This window comes from Squalius cephalus (assembly GCF_949319135.1).
Source record: "Squalius cephalus genome assembly, chromosome: 20".
NCBI classification, from domain to species: Eukaryota; Metazoa; Chordata; class Actinopteri; order Cypriniformes; family Leuciscidae; genus Squalius; species Squalius cephalus.
The window spans coordinates 1059249-1077500 of NC_137141.1; the positions used below are offsets into that span (position 1 = coordinate 1059249).

Genomic DNA, 18252 nt, shown 5'->3' on the forward strand with positions numbered 1-18252 from the left:
TTTATTTATCAAGCATATTGTGCACTGGTGAAACATTCTTAATAAGAGCAGCAACGTGAATTTAGTCAGTTATCATTTCATGTTGACTTCAAATGTTACTTGTCATGAGTAACTGTGCAAGTCTTTCAAGAGTTAAAAAAATATATAAAACCTAAAAACCCAAAGGGGCGAGTGCTGCATTCACTGAAGAACCCCTGAACCCTGTCTGCTGATTTACATGCTCATATTATCATATCATTGGAAAATAATGATGTTCTTCCTCAGTGTTTCTGTCTTGTTTTCAGCACAAATATCTAAACATTCTTAAAGATACATTTACTGGAGAAGCTAAATCAAGTCTTGTTTTCTGTTAAACTAAGTGAGTTTTTGCTTAAAAAAAGAACAAATATCTGCCATTGCAGTCAGAAAAAAAAAAGTATTTAAAGGCAAATTATTATTTCCTTTCCTAACTCACTTCCTTTTGATACATTTTTCATAAAACAAGACCTAATATCTTCAGTCATTTTTCTTCTCCAGTAAATATATCTTGATTTAAGGATGTTAAGATATTTGTGCTGAAAAACAAGGAAGAGGATAATTTTTTTCTGATCAAAGGCACTACAGACTAGCCTGTACATTAGTCTACTAGTAGAGGTAAAGGTTAAGTGCACTGTATTTACAGATTAAATGTGAAATGAATATAAATATGATGCAGTGTTTCTAATGGTTTGAGGTGTGAGTGAGTGAGTGAGCACACGATCCTCTTCATGTCGAATCTCTCACACCCTGATCTGGTATCCGTTCAGATCTGCCGCAGGCCCCGCTCTCTTCTCCACCGACGACCTGTGGAAACAGCGCCACCTAGTGTTAGAACAGCTAGTGTTTCTGTTGGGGTGCAGTGAATTATCTGTAGGTACCGTCTGTCGCTCTGGCTGTTCTTGCGCATCGGGCTGCCCGGGTTCCTCAGAGGAGATCCCACATCCTTCCTCCGGTCTCTAGAGGGCGACGGAGGAGCGGCTTTACCGATCTGAAACACAACAGCAACATCAGAAAAAATGGAACAGATTATTGAAACTAACAATTTTTTGGTCAAGTATAATATTTGATACATTAGGCCTTTATGCCTCATATAGCCTGACATAGTGGGAATAAGAAGGATAAATGGCTTAATTTTATTCAGAGGCTTAATCTGAGCTAAAGTACGCAGTTTGGTGCAGATGCTGATATTTGGTCAAAAAGTGAGATGAAATTCTGATGTTTGTAATGTGAATCAATTCTTTATAACAGTATAGCAGATATTGACATAAAATGCATATAAATATCAACATCTGCCAATAAAATGTCTTAAGACGAAATTTTAAAAAACTTAGTTTTATGGAGGAGATTTCATGGTTTATCAGATCATGTTGATAATTTAGAGGATGTGTGTCTTTATAGGGTTAAAGTACAGATGTTTCATCATCACCATTATTACGGGCTGCTTCTCAAGTGAGGTTTAACTGTTTTAGATACTTGAGCAACATCACAGCTTCATAGTTCATACAGGATTCTGAAGATCTGTGTGTGTAAATCTGGAACACAGGGACCTAGTGCTCCGGCACCTACCCTGTCTGGGCCTTCGGGTCAACCGAGAGAAGAGCAAACTCTGCCCCATGCAGAGGATCTCTTTTCTCGATATAGAAATCGACTCGGTCACCATGTGCGCACAGCTTACGAGCGAGTGCATGCAGTCACTGCTGGCTTGACCTAGACAGTTCGAGGGCAAGAGTGCAGTTCCACTGAAGTTATTTCAGAGGCTTCTGGGGCATATGGCATCCGCAGTTATGCCGCTCGGACTGCTTTATATGAGACCGCTTCAGCTCTGGCTTCGCGATCGAGTCCCGATCCCAGATGCCTCCACCACGGGCTGGGGTGCCATGCTTCTCACGTGATCCTGAGACCCCAGCCTGGATATGTGCGCAAGGTTCCCACCACTCCCTTACGAGATTAGGTGGTGAACCTGCAAGCGCTGCCCTCGGACGAAGCAGACCCAGCCTTGGCACTGCTCTGTCCAGTACGCGTCCTCCGTGCTTACGTTGACAGAACGCAGTGTTTCAGGACCTCAGACCAACTCTTCGTCTGTTATGGTGGGAAGCTGAAGGGAAAGGCTCTCTCCAAGCAAAGGTTGTCTCACTGGATAGTGGACGCCATTGCTTTGGCATACCAGCAGCAAGGTCGACCGTGCCCCCTTGGTGTGACGGCCCACTCCACTCGGAGTGTGGCATCCTCTTGGGCTCTAGCGCATGGCGCCTCGCTAACAGACATCTGCAGAGCTGCAGGCTGGGCGACACCCAACACATTCGCCAGGTTCTATAACCTCCAAGTAGAGCCAGTTTCTATTCATGTACTCGCTTCAACCAGCCGGTACTAGATTCTGCTCAGGTGTTTTCGCTTGGTCACCATTCCTCTCCACGGACTGGATATGTGTGGTATTCTCCTCAGGTGAGCCTCTCCACAGGCCCTGATTTCCTCCAGCACTGTTGACGTCAACGCCAGAGTTATGTCACTGGCAGCTTTCGCGCTTGGCTAGGTGCTGCCATGTGCATGGTTCCCCCTCCGGGCGACCCCCACATGTGTATTTCCACTGTAAACCTCTCTGAGCATGTGTCTTTCCCTTGGCAAGCCACCTTTCCACCCCTGGGGTTGAAATATTATACCTGCAGCTGGACACCCCAGTGATACTCCATATGCAGCCCCCTCCCGGGTCATATGTGTATTCTGTAAGGTGAGAGGCTTTCTAAGCTAAACCCCATTTGTCGTCATGACATAAAGTCTCCGTTCCCTATTCAGGAAACGAGGGTTACATACCTAACTGAGACATTTTTCCTTTTCATGTTTGGTATCATTTTAAATGTCTCAGTGCGATTGTTAAATGGTCTTAATTTCATTGCAGTCATTGGTATAATGAGAAAGATTGAGAACTTAGGAGAATCCTGTTCTCCTCTTTGGGTGATGTCTCTTCAAGATATCTCCCCTCTCCCCCAAAACCAGGTGCTACCCCCTGGGGTACATGAATTGACCCAAAACAACTCTAAAAAATTTTGGTATAACTATTTTGTTCTGGTCTGGGTATATAATGGGAAATGGCAGAGCAGTCTTTGGGAACCTGTAACCAGGAAAAAAAACAACATACAGTGCTGTGTCAGTGTTTTCCCGTTGGAATGCATTGCTTACTCTTAGTGTCATCTTTGAGTAATTGATGTCATGTATTTATTATTTCTGAATTGGCTTTTAGTCATTTACTTGTGTAATTGGCATGATACATTTTTACCTGACAAATAAATGTTACATCTTGATTTATTCTTAAGTATTCTGAAATCATTATTTTAGTAGATTATGAGAAGGCTGGAGCTTCCGCAGCTCTGTGTCCAGGATAGGTTAAACTAAAGGTGCATATGAACGGAGCAGTAGGAGCGTCATTTGAAGACCTTTTGATTTCTGTCTATCACTGACTTGGCAAGTGTGACTCTGTGCGGCATCGGGTCCCTTAGTGAATGAACCATTGACAGTATGGGATACTCAGAATAATGAAAGATCTAAATTAAATCATAATCAATATTTATGATTATTTTTAGGGCTGGGGGAATTAATCATTAAAACGAGGCAAAAAAAAAAAGTGCTGCGTTAAATGCGTTATTTTTTTTTAACGCGTTAAACATTTCAAATTAATCGCACAGATAACGCGTTAAAAAAAAATAATGCATTTAACGCAGCACTTTTTTTTTTTTGCCTCGTTTTAATGATTTCCTGTTGCGGCTGCTATTGAAAAGCCGAAAATATGTGCATCGGGTTTCATTCTCGCGCAGCTTTCATGAGCGGGTCTTTTCCGCTCCGTGTGCGCCGCCGCACTCTCCGTTCCGTGTGTCTGTGTGTGTGTGTGTGTGTGTCGGCCATAGGTGTAGCCGGCTGCGCTCTCTGCTCAATGTTCGACTCCGTGTTTGCGCTGCGCGTTCGTTCTGTTCTGTCGTTCACGGCCCAAACGCTTCAATCATGTACCGAGCACTGGAAAAGCAAAGTCCGCTCAAATAAGGTGAAATTTCTCTCTAGACTTCTGTTTGCTGAGCTGGTATAGTAGGATATTGCTGGGCAACAATGTTAAAGGGATAGTTCACCCAAAAATGAAAATTCTGTCATTTACTCTCCCTCAAGTTGTTCCAAACCTGTATGATTTCCTTTCTTCTACTGAACACAAAACAGGATATTTTAAAGAAGGTTGGTAATTAAACAGTTGCTGGTCCCCATTGACTTCCATAGTATTTTTTTTCCTACTATGGAATCAATGGGGTCCATCAGTCGTTTGGTTACCGACTTTCTTCAAAATATCTTCTTTTGTGTTCAGCAGAAGAAAGAAAGATATAAAGGTTTGGAACAACTTGAGGGAGAGTAAATGATAATCATTCATGCTCTGGTAATAATAGCTTTTTTAGGACTATAGTTAATTTTTATAATTAGTTAAAAAAATTGGAAAAAAAAATCTTAAATTGATTGTTGATTGATTATTGAAAAAGAATAATACATTGATATATTGATGTTTAATATTATTTTAATATAGGGCTATTTTCTGTTCCTTTTTTTCCGGTGATTCTAAGTTTAATTATTGATGATTACAAGCTTAGAGGAAATGCAATTAATTGCAATTAATTACAGCAAATTGTGCAATTAATTAGTTTTTTTTTTTTAATCGATTCCCAGCCCTAATTATTTTCTAATAAGAAACAAAATCTAAATTTGATTATCATCTGAAAATTGGAGTCAGATTAAGTCAGAGTCAGATTAAACTAAATTCTAATAAATTAAGTAAACTTCACTGGAGCGCTGAAAAGACACACCCCTACTCTTTTTCGAAGGACATCCTAGGATTTTTAATGACCACAGAGAGTCAGGACTTCGGTTTAACGTCTCACCCGAAGGACAGAGAGTTACAAATGATTTGCTCTTATCATCCGATCGTGGTTGTGTCTCTCTATTAGTGTTACTCGATCTTAGTGCTGCATTTGATACTATTGACCACAACATTCTTTTAAATAGACTAGAAAACTATGTTGGCATTAGTGGAATTGCACTAGCATGGTTTAAATCATACTTATCTGACCGTTATCAGTTTGTAGCAGTAAATTAAGAGATGTCTCATCGATCACAAGTTCAGTATGGCGTACCACAAGGCTCAGTACTAGGACCGCTGCTGTTCACTCTGTACATGCTACCATTAGGAGATATCATTAGGAAACATGGCATTAGCTTTCACTGTTATGCCGATGATACTCAGCTCTATATTTCTTCAAAACCTAACGAAACTTATCAATTCACAAAATTAACGGAATGCATAGTTGATTTAAAAATGTGGATGACTAGTAATTTCCTACTACTTAATTTTGAAAGAACAGAGTTTCTAATTATTGGGCAAAAAACCTCTGCACGTATTAACCCAGAATACTGTCTAACACTTGATGGCTGCTCTGTCAGTCTTCGTCATCGGTTAGGAACCTGGGTGTGCTCTTTGATACCAATCTTTCATTCTTCCATCTTAAAAACATATCTAAATTACGACATGTGCTTTCAATGAAAAATGCGGAACAGTTAGTTCATGCGTTCATGACCTCAAGGCTAGATTATTGTAATGCTCTACTGGGTGGTTGCCCTGCACGCTTAATAAACAAACTACAGCTGGTCCAAAACGCAGCAGCTCGAGTTCTTACCAGAACCAGGAAGTATGACCATATTAGCCCGGTTCTGTCAAAACTGCACTGGCTCCCTATTAAACATCGCATCAATTTTAAATATTGCTGATCACTTACAAAGCACTAAATGGTTTAGCTCCGCAGTACTTGAGCGAGCTCTTAACGCATTATAGTCCATCACGTCTATTGCGATCTCAAAATTCCAGCCAGTTGATAATACCTAGAATATCTAAGTCGACTGCTGGCGGCAGATCCTTCTCCTATTTAGCACCAAAACTCTGGAACAGTCTTCCTAACATTGTCTGGGAAGCAGACAAACTCTGTCAGTTCACAGCTAGACTAAAGACACATCTCTTTTACCTGGCATTCATATAGAACATTATACATTTCTATTGTTCAGATCAGTTAAATGGTTATTAGGCTGCATAGATCAGGTCAGCCGGAAACGGGGACACTTCCCATAACACCTCATGTACTCGTTACATCATAAGAAGAATGGCATCTATGCTCATGTTAGTCTTTCTGTTTATTCCAAGGTTTACTCAAGTCAGCCGAATACGAGCCATATTCAGATCAGATGGAGGACCTGCGCCTGCACACGTCCACGACGCATCCCTGAAGTGCCAGCCTCATCAGCCCTGCGAAGGCCTCATCCACACCACAGCCACCGGCACTGATCCTCAACAAACCCGTCTCCATACCAGCGAGACTCAGACTTCCAACCAGAGGAACTGGATAATATTCTGAATGTTCTGATCCAATATGACCTCTGACCTGTAACGCTGCCTGGATCATAATCACACACTGTTCGCTCGTTGGCCAGAGGAGAACTGAGACTGAGTCTGGGTTCTCCTCGGGGTTTTCTCCCTGAACCTTCTCCCAAGGTTTATTTCTCCATTCTGTCACTGATGGAGTTTTGGTTCCTCCACTGTTGCCTTGGCTTGCTTAGTTGGGGACACTTAATATTCAACAATATTATTGATCTGCCTTACTCAAGGTCGACGATGACGCACTTTTTTTTCTAGAAACAAACTTTGTTGTATTATTTTCATGTTATCAACTGTGAAGCTGCTTTGATACAATCTGTATTGTAAAAAGCGCTATATAAATAAAGGTTTGACTTGACTTGACTCAACAAAATTGCCAGAAAGTTATTATTTTTATATTAGAGGCATCAAACATTTGCTTCTCAACAGTTTAGGCTGGTTAAGACACAAACTCTCATTCATTTTTAGGCAATATGGAAGCTTGTTTCCACCACAGAATAAAAAAATAAAAAAGTGTTAGGATCCTGAGATATTTTGTGTGTTTGTATCTATTGTCCTTGTGTGTGGGTGTGTCCTGCTTGCCTTCTCTCTGTGTGTACACAAGCGTGTGTTTCAGATGGGCGTTGCCTTTGTTAATCTGTGGAAGACTGTGATTGGACCAGCCCAGCACCTGACCTGGATATAAGGACCGCCCCTGACACACCATGGTTGCCTTTGAGCCTCGCTGACTTTGTGCTTTATGCCTTTGTACTTTGCGGTCGTACCTTTTTAATTGTGCTTCTCGTCAGCTTTGTTCGTTTCACCATTGTTTAATTAAGAGTGTCATGCCAGAGAGATAGTGTTTAGTGAAAATGTGATTGAAGTGTTGTGCCCAAAGAGATAGTGTTTAGAGATAGTGTTTAGTGAAACTTTGAGTGTTTGTTGAATGTAACTACTTCTGGTTATCTCCTATATCTGACTATTGCCTGTTTAACTACTCCTTGGATTACGATTCTAACTTGTCAACCTGATACTTCTTAAATAAGCGTGTAATTATTCTTGTATATGATGTGACCATATTAAGGGATGTAGGGGGTTAGACGCCATTTTATTTGTATTGCTTTTTCACGTTGGTTATGGGTAAGGGAGTTAGGTAAGTTAAACTGTATTTTCATTTCTTTCTTTTGTTTAAGGTCATTTAGATTATAAAAAGAAGATTGTTTTGTTTGTTATTTTGGCCTTGTCTGCCCCTGACGCTAACCCTTCATGGTCAATAAAATCCATATTACACGTCATCTCTCTGGTAGTGTGACTCTCATCCTTTTCCTGTTGCGGCTGACCCCTAGAGGTCGTAACAAAAGGTAAATGCGACTTATTTCACATTTCAAAATTAAAATAATGAGCAAGTGCATCATAAAACTGTCTTCCAAACTATGTTTTTGCTTTGCCCTAAATCACTATGGCTATAATAATAATTTATATTTTAGAGCTGCCAGGACAAAGAAATGAAAGAAGGCAATAATATGCAACAATATTTTTTAAATGTGTTAAAGGGTTAGTTCACCCAAAAATTATGTCAATCCACGTTCACGACTCCGCAGTGACGCTGCTGACGTAAGACGCTGCTGACGTGTTATCTGGTGCGCCCGAGCTTCGTTTACAGTCTGAGGGAGACGCACGCTGTATTCAAGCTATTCTACATTGTTTGTATTTTGGTATTGCTATATTTTTTTAAATGGTGCGTAAGTGTGCATGTCGCGGATGTCCTAATCGCCACCAGATAACACGTCAGCAGCGTCGTGAACGCGGATTGACAACAGACCCAGAAGAGAATACAATGCTGAATAAAGTCGTATTTTTTGTTATTTTTGGACCAAAATGTATTTTCGATGCTTTAAAAACTTCTAACTAACCCACTGATGTCACATGGACTACTCTGATGATGTCTTTATTACCTTTCTGGTCATGGACAGTATACCGTACATTTTCAATGGAGGGACAGAAAGCTCTCGGACTAAATCTAAAATATCTTAAACTGTGTTCCGAAGATGAACGGAGGTCTTACGGGCTTGGAACGACATGAGGGTGAGTCATTAATGACATCATTTTCATTTTTGGGTGAACTAACCCTTTAAGTTTGTTCAAGTTGACACAATCTTTGTCGCCCCACTTTAGAAAAGGTTGTTTTGAAAGTGGGACAGTCACATATACTACTTTATTCAATTGAGGAATTATGCATTATGAAAGTTAAATGCCTTGAATGTATTTCCTTAAATTTTTGGGCTTATAAAGCAGCAATATTATTAAGATCGGAATTCCAAAACTGGGACTACTAGAAGACAATGGGATCTGGGACCATGATGAATGGCAAGAACTGCTTATTTCTGTTATGAAGTGTTTTTACCATTACAATTTTTTCTTAACACATGCATTTAAAAGTTTCATGTTCTTGACATGATTCAGATTTTGTTTAATAACCGTTTTAAGAACTTCAAATAAATATATTTAAAATCTTTTATGGAATGATTCTTTATTAACTCTTAATATGCTTTAACTGCAAGCGCCTCGTCCGTACCTTCAGTCTCATATCCCGGGTGTGTCTCTCCAGCTCTTTCCTCAGCTCTTCGTTAGACAGCTTGTCCACGTCCAGCACCGAATGCTTCCACTCGATCTGCTCCACGCTGTGGGGGTCATGTGACACGTAATGCCCAATCTTGACCTTGCACAGGGTGTGCCAGTAGCCTCGATAGGCCGCCTGGAACTCCTGCAGGAGGTCGCTGAGTGTCCTGAACTCCAGCGGTTTGTACATCAGGTCCTGGCGCCGGCTGATGCCCAGAGCCCCGAAGCGGCCCCCGCTGTGGACGCCCAGCACTATGTGACGGAAATGACTCCCTGAGAACTGTGTTTTAAAGCTGAGAGGAAACCGCTCGACGTTCGGCATGCTGTTGGTGAGGTAACTGACAGGCCAGCGGCGTTAAGTGTTATACTCAACAGACAGGAAAACATTCATGAAATGAAATCTGTTTTCTAAATGCATGATTCATCTGTGCATACACTACTGGTCAAACGTTTGGAATAATTAAGATTTTATTAATGTTGTTGAAATAAGTCTCTTCTACTAACCTAGATTCTGAATTTATTTTGAGCATCCAGCAGAATAAAATATACATAGACCCATCTCAAATCCTCCATTTATGATAGAAATATACCCCCGGTTTCACAGACTAGGCTTAAGCCTAGTCTCAGACTAAAATGCTTGTTTGAGCTGTTTTAACTGAAAGCAACTTGCACTTACTTATCTTAAAATATGCACATAATTTGCACTATTATCTCAAGATGCACACCAGTACTGTTTTTAAGGTACATTTATAAAAGCTACTTAAATGTCCTAATTGAGCTAAGGCCTAATCCTGTCTGTGAAACCAGGCCTTAGAGTTTAAATAGGATCTAGGCCAAGTGTTAGACATCATCTGACAGTGGTTGCATCTCTCTTCTAGTACTAATAGATTTTAGTGCCTCCTTTGACACAAAAGATCATGTCATTCCCTTGGGAAAATTATATAAGATTTGTGGACAAGCATTAAGATGGTTTAAATCCCATTCGTCTGGTTGCTACCACTTTGTTTGTGTGAAAGAGTGAAGAAGTATGGACTATGGAGTGCCACAAGGCTCTGTATTAGGTCCTCTGTCGTTTTCAGTGTACATGCTTCTATGTTAATAAAGTTAATATATTCAATCCTGGTTTCAGTGAATTCCAAAGGGAAGGATACATTCCGAGGATTACGGCTTCCAAACATTTGATTGGTAGAGATTCTCTTGTCATTTCCTTGGCAATGTCCATTAATCTGAGGAACAAATTATAGGTAATAATGCAATAAGAGTCTGAATGCAAGTAAACAACTATAGTAAAAGCATCTGATGATTGCATTATTCTGCTCACATTCAAATTCATTCAGAAAATCATTAGTATTAAATAAGGAATATTGTGCAGGTACAGAAATATAGTCTAACTGGCTCATTTACAGTTAGCTGTAATGGACTGCTTCTATCATTGTCATAGTGAAATAATATTTTCTTTATCTGATGTCATTATTAAAGCCATATTGTCCTCTGCTACTTCCTGTCTTCCGCTCAGAGCTTTTTCAACAAAACATAATTTCATCATTATTTTTGACTAATTATGCCCTGATACGGATATTACACTTGTTTTGACAGTGTTGACTACGTACACTGTCAAAACAATCAACAGTAATTGAAGCCACCACCGCATTGATTATTATTAGGTCAAAATTGTTTTAATCTACTGATTATATAATGTATTGTGTTAATCAGAGTATTCTAGAAATTGACATGTTCTTCAAGGTTTAATAAAAAAAAGCTAATTGGTTTAAGGAACTAAATATAATTAAACACAAACGTTTATGTGTGGCATCTGAAACATTGATCATTAATAATATCTAATGTTTCTGGAAATATGTTTTGTGTATGTTTATGGTTAATTCATTCAGACAATTAGATTTTTTTTGGAATATTATTCCATTTTATTTATACTTAAACTTAAATTACAATGTTGCATCATTTTTGCTACTTGAAAAGTAACAGTTTTTCTCAGTAAATGTCTGGACGGCACCTGATGCTGCAGGCCAGCGGCACGGCTCTGCTTTAAACTCAAGGATGATGCTCTAAAAGAAGGAGCAGATGTGTGGACTGGACTTACGCTGTGAGCGGCCGGCTCTTCTTGATCTCAAAGAACTGTGTTCCAGTGTGATTGTATCTGACAGATGATGTTAAGCATAGAACACAAACAATGTGCTATATAAAGTTTACAGACAATAACTAGGGATGCTCATATTGACCGTTTAACCGTTAACCGAATGTAAAAATTTTGACCGATTAATACTATCAGTTAAACGGTTTAAAAGTTTTTTTTTTTTTATCTTTTTTTTTTTAGTTTGCTGCATGGTTTAAAAATAAAATACTTTATAGCTTATATATTTATTAACTCACGGAGCGCGTCGACACCTTTTTTACAGTCTATGGTCGACAAGCGCAACCACACACGTCTCGAGACGTTACCTGTGTATTTCCGTCCGATGGGACATCCATCCCATCGGAGAGGGTGTTTTCTGCCGCGGGTCTAACTGTCAACAGGCTGCGCTCCAGACTGACCCCACATCACGTTGATGTTGCTTTTTTTAAATAAAAAAACTTTGTACAAACGGATTCAGTGTTTTCTTTTTGTCATCTTAATTTAATTATTTAGGTTTAAAAAATATATTTAGTGTAGGCCTATTTTGTTTTTTATTTGTATTATTTTATTCTGTTTTTCTCTCACTGTCAGAAATGCTGCAAGTGCGTGGAAATTTAAACTGAATCCAGGTTCTGTTGTTGATCTGTTCTGTATGCTGCTGTTTGCACTTTGCACGTTAAAATAAACCCTTTGATAAAAACTTTTTTTTTAAAAGGGTCACAGATACGCGTCCATTTTATTTGTATTTAATGCAATTGACCCTTCGCAAAGACCCGCCCCCCTTAGTTACTGTCGCTATGTCCGACAAGCTACACTGCTCTCACGTACACCATGTTCTCACGCAGTGAAAAATACATCGCGGAGCAGAGAGGAGACTGACAACACGCTGACAGACAGGACAGACCAGGTTACTTTTCGGTTACTTCTGATATTAAACATAGCCTATTAAACAAAGTCTCACCTTTCAAATTTGGTCATTTTTTTAAATAAATTTAAACGATACAATAGGCTACATACCGTTTTGTGGCTCTTAAATGTGTCTGACAGATCGCTGTAGAGCATCCGTTAAAGCTGCTCGTGAAACGATCATCTCTTCCTTCTATAGCATCAAATAAGTTATGAATGAACATAAGAAGGAATGTTGTTTTAAACCGCGGAAAGGGGTCAGTACATTCTGTTTTTCAAGTTCAAATCCTCCCATGTTAATCTGCTAGCTAACGTTATCTCTCCTGACTGCTTTGTCGGACAAAATGGCGGATTATGATTGGTGAGATCGGCTGTCAATTCAATATTATAATCTTATCAGTTAACGGTTAATAATCGATTAACGAGCGGCGGTTGTCGGTCGGGAAAATTAATCGAAATGAGCATCCCTAACAATAACCCATATTAAGAGTCAAAAACAATATATCATCAATGTGAATCTACTGCTACACTAAAATGATCTGCACTATACAGCAGAGAAAGGCATTACATTACTCGCAAACTAGGGAGAGCTGGATCCAAGTGCAAAGATAAAGACACAAACTAACTTAAACTATCAGAGAGACATGGAACAGGAGCAGAACTGAAAACACGGAGGAACAAAACTGAGCATATCAACAAAACAGCCATCACTGGACAAGACCTGACCAAGAACACAGTAAACACTGGGGTATTTGTGTACACACACACACACACACACACAAGATAACAAGGGACAGGTGAGGGTAATTAATCACTATAGCAGCACTCAAGGGTAATTATGGAGATGAACATGCCAGCTAAGGAAACAATGCACACACAGGAAGTAAAACACAGAAGCAATGGGAACAGAAAATACATATCAAAATAGAATTAAACACAAAACAGGGGTAAACAAACAAGACAAGAGAGCAAAATCGTCACTTCCTGGGAAATAGGGTATATGTCGAGCGACCAAGACCGACCTACCTAGTTCACGTTGTTATTGGTGTTTTATTCTATTAAAGGGTTACTTCAGGATTTAGCATTAAGCTTTGTATTAGTAGAAAACCTGTAGTATTTTCGAATCACCATGCTTTCCCCCCTCATATCCCCCTGAGACAAGAGATTTATGTATTTTTTGTCTGGAAAAAATCCTCCGATGACGCAAAAATCGTCATTTTGCGTCATCGGAGGATTTTCTGTCCAGAGGCTAAAGACTACAGCCAGTAGATGGCGTTGTTCCGCATGTTTTCAGCCCGCCCATAGAGGGATCTCACTCACAGAATGTACACAGTGTCAGCCGTCTTTCTTTGGAAGCTAAGCTAGCATGCTCTTGTTCTGTGGAGAAAGCTGAATAATAGGAGAAAGCTGAGTAAGTAGGGGTTACCATCTTCCTTTTCCCGGACTTGTCCGGCGGGCGAGACTGTTAAAAATGTCCGGGATTCAGCTTTTGCGTTCTGCGGTCGCCATTCATTGTTTACATGCACACCTCTCGTTTCAATCTAACTGAATTAATTCCGATCGGTGAATCTGAATGTAGTGTTTACATGAACGCTAAACAAGTGATCAGTTGATGTGCGTTTTAACATTGCTAAGAAAATTCCTGCACCTCCGTGACAGATGAGCGACCCGGCGCGTCTCAGTAATGACGCCACCGGCCTCGCGCCGTTCTCCCGCGGCCGTCAGCCTCGTCCTGCTCGCCACAGTAAACATGATGAATGGCCACTGTAGAACGCAAAAGCCGAATCCCGGACATTTTGGGTCTCTAAATCCCTGGCAAACTCATCACTTACTTAGGCTAGCCTTGTTGTTTTCAACTGTGCTCTCTAACCGGTAGGCGTGGCCTCCTAAGGCAGCGAAGCAAGTGCATTCTGGGAGTTGTTGTCTTTCATCCACATAAGCCAAAAATACATTTTCTGGCTTTTCTCAGTCTAGAAAGCTCCAAATTCAAAAATTTCTCCACATTTCTTCTACTTAAATGACCTATTTTAAATACACATTCATCTTCCCAGAGGTGAAGTATCCCTTTAAATATCTCAACATTAGTGTGTAGAAATGAAAAAAAGCTTTTAGATATCTGCAAATGCAAGATACCAAATCATTCTGATGACAGACTTGGACTCCGGCGCTTCAGAAACACCAAATCAACATTAGATGCTGCGATGCCATTGGTCCGCTGGTTACTCCAGTCATCCAATCACAGCTGCCGCTGAGGGAAAGTCACAGGAGTTTATTGTTGAGCATCGAGGGATTTATTCAGTAAATTAATGGAAACTTTTTATGTGCATTTTTAGAAGTTATGCGCATCTTAGCATTTCCATGCAGTATGTTTATGCATTATCCTAAAGGATAGGTGGATGGAACATCATATCTGATCCGACAAGAGCTTGAACTGAACACATTACACAAGGACAAATGATATTACACTTCAGTCTGTTTCTCACACTAAACTATCACATGACTCGGACTATTAAGCACTGTTATATAATTTTATACTTTTTTGCTCTATGATTTGTGGAGTTTGGTAGGAAATTTTTGGAGGAATTATTTCTATATATGAATTTAGCTACAACCTCTGACCTTTATCGTGCATGTTGGTCAGGAACAAGCGGCAACCTCCGTCTCTCTCTTGAAACCGACACAGAAGTGAATTAAACGGCAGTTCATCGACTGGCCACTAGAGGCCGGCTGCAGAAGTGAGTCTGTATCTCCTCCATGTTGAAACGCCCAACTTTACAGCAGAAAAACACATGTTTACAGTCTGGTGCTAAAAGTGGCTTTGGTCGATACAGCTTATTTAGCCCTTCGTGACGACTGTGAGGGGGTGAATTTTTTTATAACTCATCCGTTTAAATTATATTACGCCTTAAATTTCTGCATAATTAAGGGTGTCCACTTTTGAGTGACAGGTGGATTCCCGCTGCTGTGGTCATTAGTCATCATTAGCCGTGTGTCTGCTGTCTGTTAGCCGTCATGTTACCTCAGCTCATTGTCTGACTGTAAAAATAAATAAATTCTTGAGTGACGCGCTGCCAAGATGGCGACGGTCGGCCACGCCCACTTTAGGCTTCAGAAACGGTCTTCAGAAACCTACGGGTGACGTCACGGACACTACGTCCATATTCTTTTACAGTCTATGGTCAGGAATCAGTCAACATGCTATAAAGTTCATACAGCGTGCAGTAACTACATGAAAACTGCAGACCGAAGGACATAAAGTCACTGTAAACGTTCTTCCTCAGATACTGGAGAAGCAAAAGTGACTTCAGATATTAAGTCTTGCTTTCTGAAAACAAAATCTAAATGAAGTGAGTTTGAGCTTTAAACGAGAACAAACATCTGCAGAAAAATAAACGTTTAAAAAGAAACCCTTTGAATTAAGTTGATTTTTCTGACAGATATTTGTTCTGGTCTGAAGCTCAAACTGGCTTCACGGTGAGCAGAGGACGGTTCGCTGGAGTAAAGGATACTGCAAGTCCCTGATGTATCTCTGAATGGCTTCCAGGCGATGAGGAACGCTGATGCTGGCCGGGAATGTAGGCACACTTGGTACTGGGATCTGCAGGCACAGAAGAGTAATCTCCATCAGCACACTGGGACAGTAGCAGCCGGATCACTCAGTGTCAGTGGATAGTGATGCGTTCAGGATGTATTGTGTGCTGTATATCAGTCGAGCAGGAGCAGTGTCTCTGTGCAGCTCAACGCACTGATATTGATTAGATGCATCTGATTCGATCAGTCTACAAGGGATGAACTAAAGGAATAACGTCAGCAGGACCAATGGAAACCAGTCTATAAACCGCGGATACATTACTGATACCAGTATAGAGTGCACTATATACCAGTTATACCACAATAAACCAGTTTCATTACATCACTTCCGCTTCCTGTCCTGAAGTCAGTGGGTTTCTGGTTGAATGCCTGAAATAAGTGATGAACAGCTCATGATATTCTCACAGTTTACTCTACGTCATAAAATACATCATTAATACCCCATTAATATCATTAATATCATACATCATTAATACCCCATTAATATCATACATCATTAATGCGCCCTTGTGATTGATTTAAAGCTTTTATTGTCTAGAAAAAGGTGGTTGATAACAAGTGTCTAAATGAGACATTAAAGGGATGGTTCCAAGTTAAATTAAAGTTAGATCTTATTTAGAGAGATCAGCCGGATGGGTTAGTGCAGGCGCTAACGGATCCAATGATGTATCCCGTAAATTACACCAATTATAATGCCCAAACTTCTACAGTCGTACAAATAGCTTCTGTACTCATAAAACTAGGCATTGGAAAGTTTGTAAGTACATCAGGAGTTTATTTAAATAACGCTTGCCTGATGGCTAATGCTACCGCTAACCCGGACATCGACGTCACTTCCGTGATTAGGGAAAAGCCTGTGAATTATTTTAGCAAAAACGACATGTAACCAAACTCAAGATTATTTTGGCTGGAGTGTTCCTCATAGCCGGAATATATCGGGTCTACAGTTGTCCCGAGGTTTACACTTATGTTAAATAACACTTCTTCTGCGACAGTAAAACACTGATGTTCAGTCAGAAGCTGTAGGGATGTTTTCTTGTCAATAAAAGAGTGTGAAACATGTATGTAGATTATAACATTTTAAACATATTTTAAAGATAATTAAAGTTTATTTTACACACTTTAAGCATTATCGTCTCACATATCGAATATCGCATTTTTCCTCAGTGTCGTGCAGCCCTAGTTTCCCCCATAATTCTGAACTGTGAGACGATTCCCTCTTTTAATGGTGGAAACCAGCTCCCGAACCCTGCGCGTGTGTCATGCGGGTCAGCGGATCAGCGCCGGGATGCTCTGAGGTGTTCTGGTGTCAGTGAGAGCTCTACCTTGGGCAGGTCGCTGGTTCCCCGGATCCTCCGGCCCAGCGCTCCTCCGTCCGGGTGAATGCGGGTCACGTGATGCCACATCTGCTCCCAGGTCTCCGGGTTCACGGGCAGACCCCCCCTGTTGATGATGAAGGGGATCCCGCCGTCCCGCTGGTCCTCTCCGTCATCCTCCTGCTCCTCGTCCCGCTCCTCCACTCCCTCCAGGCTGAAGGAGGAGCGCAGCATCTTCAGCCCGTCAGAAGCGCTCGGCTGGCCCAGACAAGCCCTGACCGGGCCCGGGACGCTTCTCCTGGGGGACGAGCCGGGCCCCAGCGCCCCGCAGCACGACACCGGCATGGGCGGACCTCCGCTCGGCTCCGCAACACTAGTTTAGAGACCCGCTGACCGAATATAGGCTAAGAGCGGCTCATTACACGTCCCATTACGCTATGAAAACCTCAATGTTTTAACAAAAATTTGGTTTTATGAACTTTCTTTATTACAACTTTGCAAACATTATGGGAATGCTACATTTTGAATGTTCTCTTAACGTTCTGAAACAAGTAGTGACATTTAAAAAACGTGTTTTTTTTGTTTTTTAATAAAAAAAAAAAGGTTCTATGAATGATATAAATAATGTTTCTGTGCTAATGTTTAGAGGGCATTAATAAAGAGCAGATAGCTGAGCGTTCTGGTACTGTTCCTCAGTGTAAGAGGAGGTTCTGAGAAGCGTCTCAGCTGTGGGTCCAGCTGGGGTGTCCGAACCAACACTGACCCCCAGCCAACACTCGGTCAACATAGATCAGCCAGCATAGCCTACTACTTACATCAATACACACATCTGAAGTCAGTCCTGAAATCCCCTTATACGGACTATATGCTGATCATCACACACTGATGCTGTGCAGAAACCATCGTGTTAGACGAGAAATAAACAGCACTGCATCTTAAAGTCGAGATTTAAATGTAACACGGAGAACACAGGTCACGTGGATGCGTTAAATACCGGCATATGTGACGGGAATCAGAAACATCACTAGACAATGAGGCTACACACGCTCCTCTGACGTCACTACACCGATGTCCGTCCCTGTCGCGCGCTTAAACACAGCACGATGCGGTACAGCCGTTGTCCGTGATCAGCGTCTGCATTCGGGTTCGGGTTTCTGTCCGAGCCATCGCCCTGTTCGATCCAGATCCCGTTACACGCCCGAGATTGCGATGCCCGATTCGCGAACAACTCTTTGTTTTAAACCGAT

General features: G+C 40.9%; 1 protein-coding gene across 2 annotated transcripts; it reads right to left on the reverse strand.

Moving 5' to 3' along the window:
- Positions 1 to 517: 517 nt before the first annotated feature.
- On the reverse strand, positions 518 to 18231 carry vash1 (vasohibin 1). 2 transcript variants are annotated; one of them, XM_079853786.1, is made up of 7 exons: positions 17015 to 18231; positions 15608 to 15696; positions 11160 to 11216; positions 10213 to 10287; positions 9018 to 9399; positions 897 to 1006; positions 698 to 822 (listed from the first exon to the last, which is right to left on the reverse strand). In XM_079853786.1, exons 1-7 carry the CDS (start codon positions 17348 to 17350, stop codon positions 759 to 761), a joined length of 1113 nt encoding a protein of 370 aa, XP_079709912.1. In that variant the 5' UTR covers positions 17351 to 18231; the 3' UTR covers positions 698 to 758. The 2 variants fall into 2 exon arrangements, with proteins under 2 accessions (XP_079709911.1, XP_079709912.1); XM_079853785.1 differs by having other exon boundaries at positions 518 to 1006; positions 17015 to 18225.
- Positions 18232 to 18252: the final 21 nt, after the last annotated feature.

Bases quoted from the DNA above. Each gene is read 5' to 3' on its own strand.
- vash1 (XM_079853785.1), bottom strand. From the start codon at position 17,350: ATGCCGGTGTCGTGCTGCGGGGCGCTGGGGCCCGGCTCGTCCCCCAGG. The intron at 10,288-11,159 runs GTAAGTCCAGTC...TTTGTTCCTCAG, and splicing joins AAGAGCCGGCCGCTCACAGC to ATTAATGGACATTGCCAAGG. The intron at 9,400-10,212 runs GTATCCTTCCCT...CTGGCCTGTCAG, and splicing joins GAAGCCGTAATCCTCGGAAT to TTACCTCACCAACAGCATGC.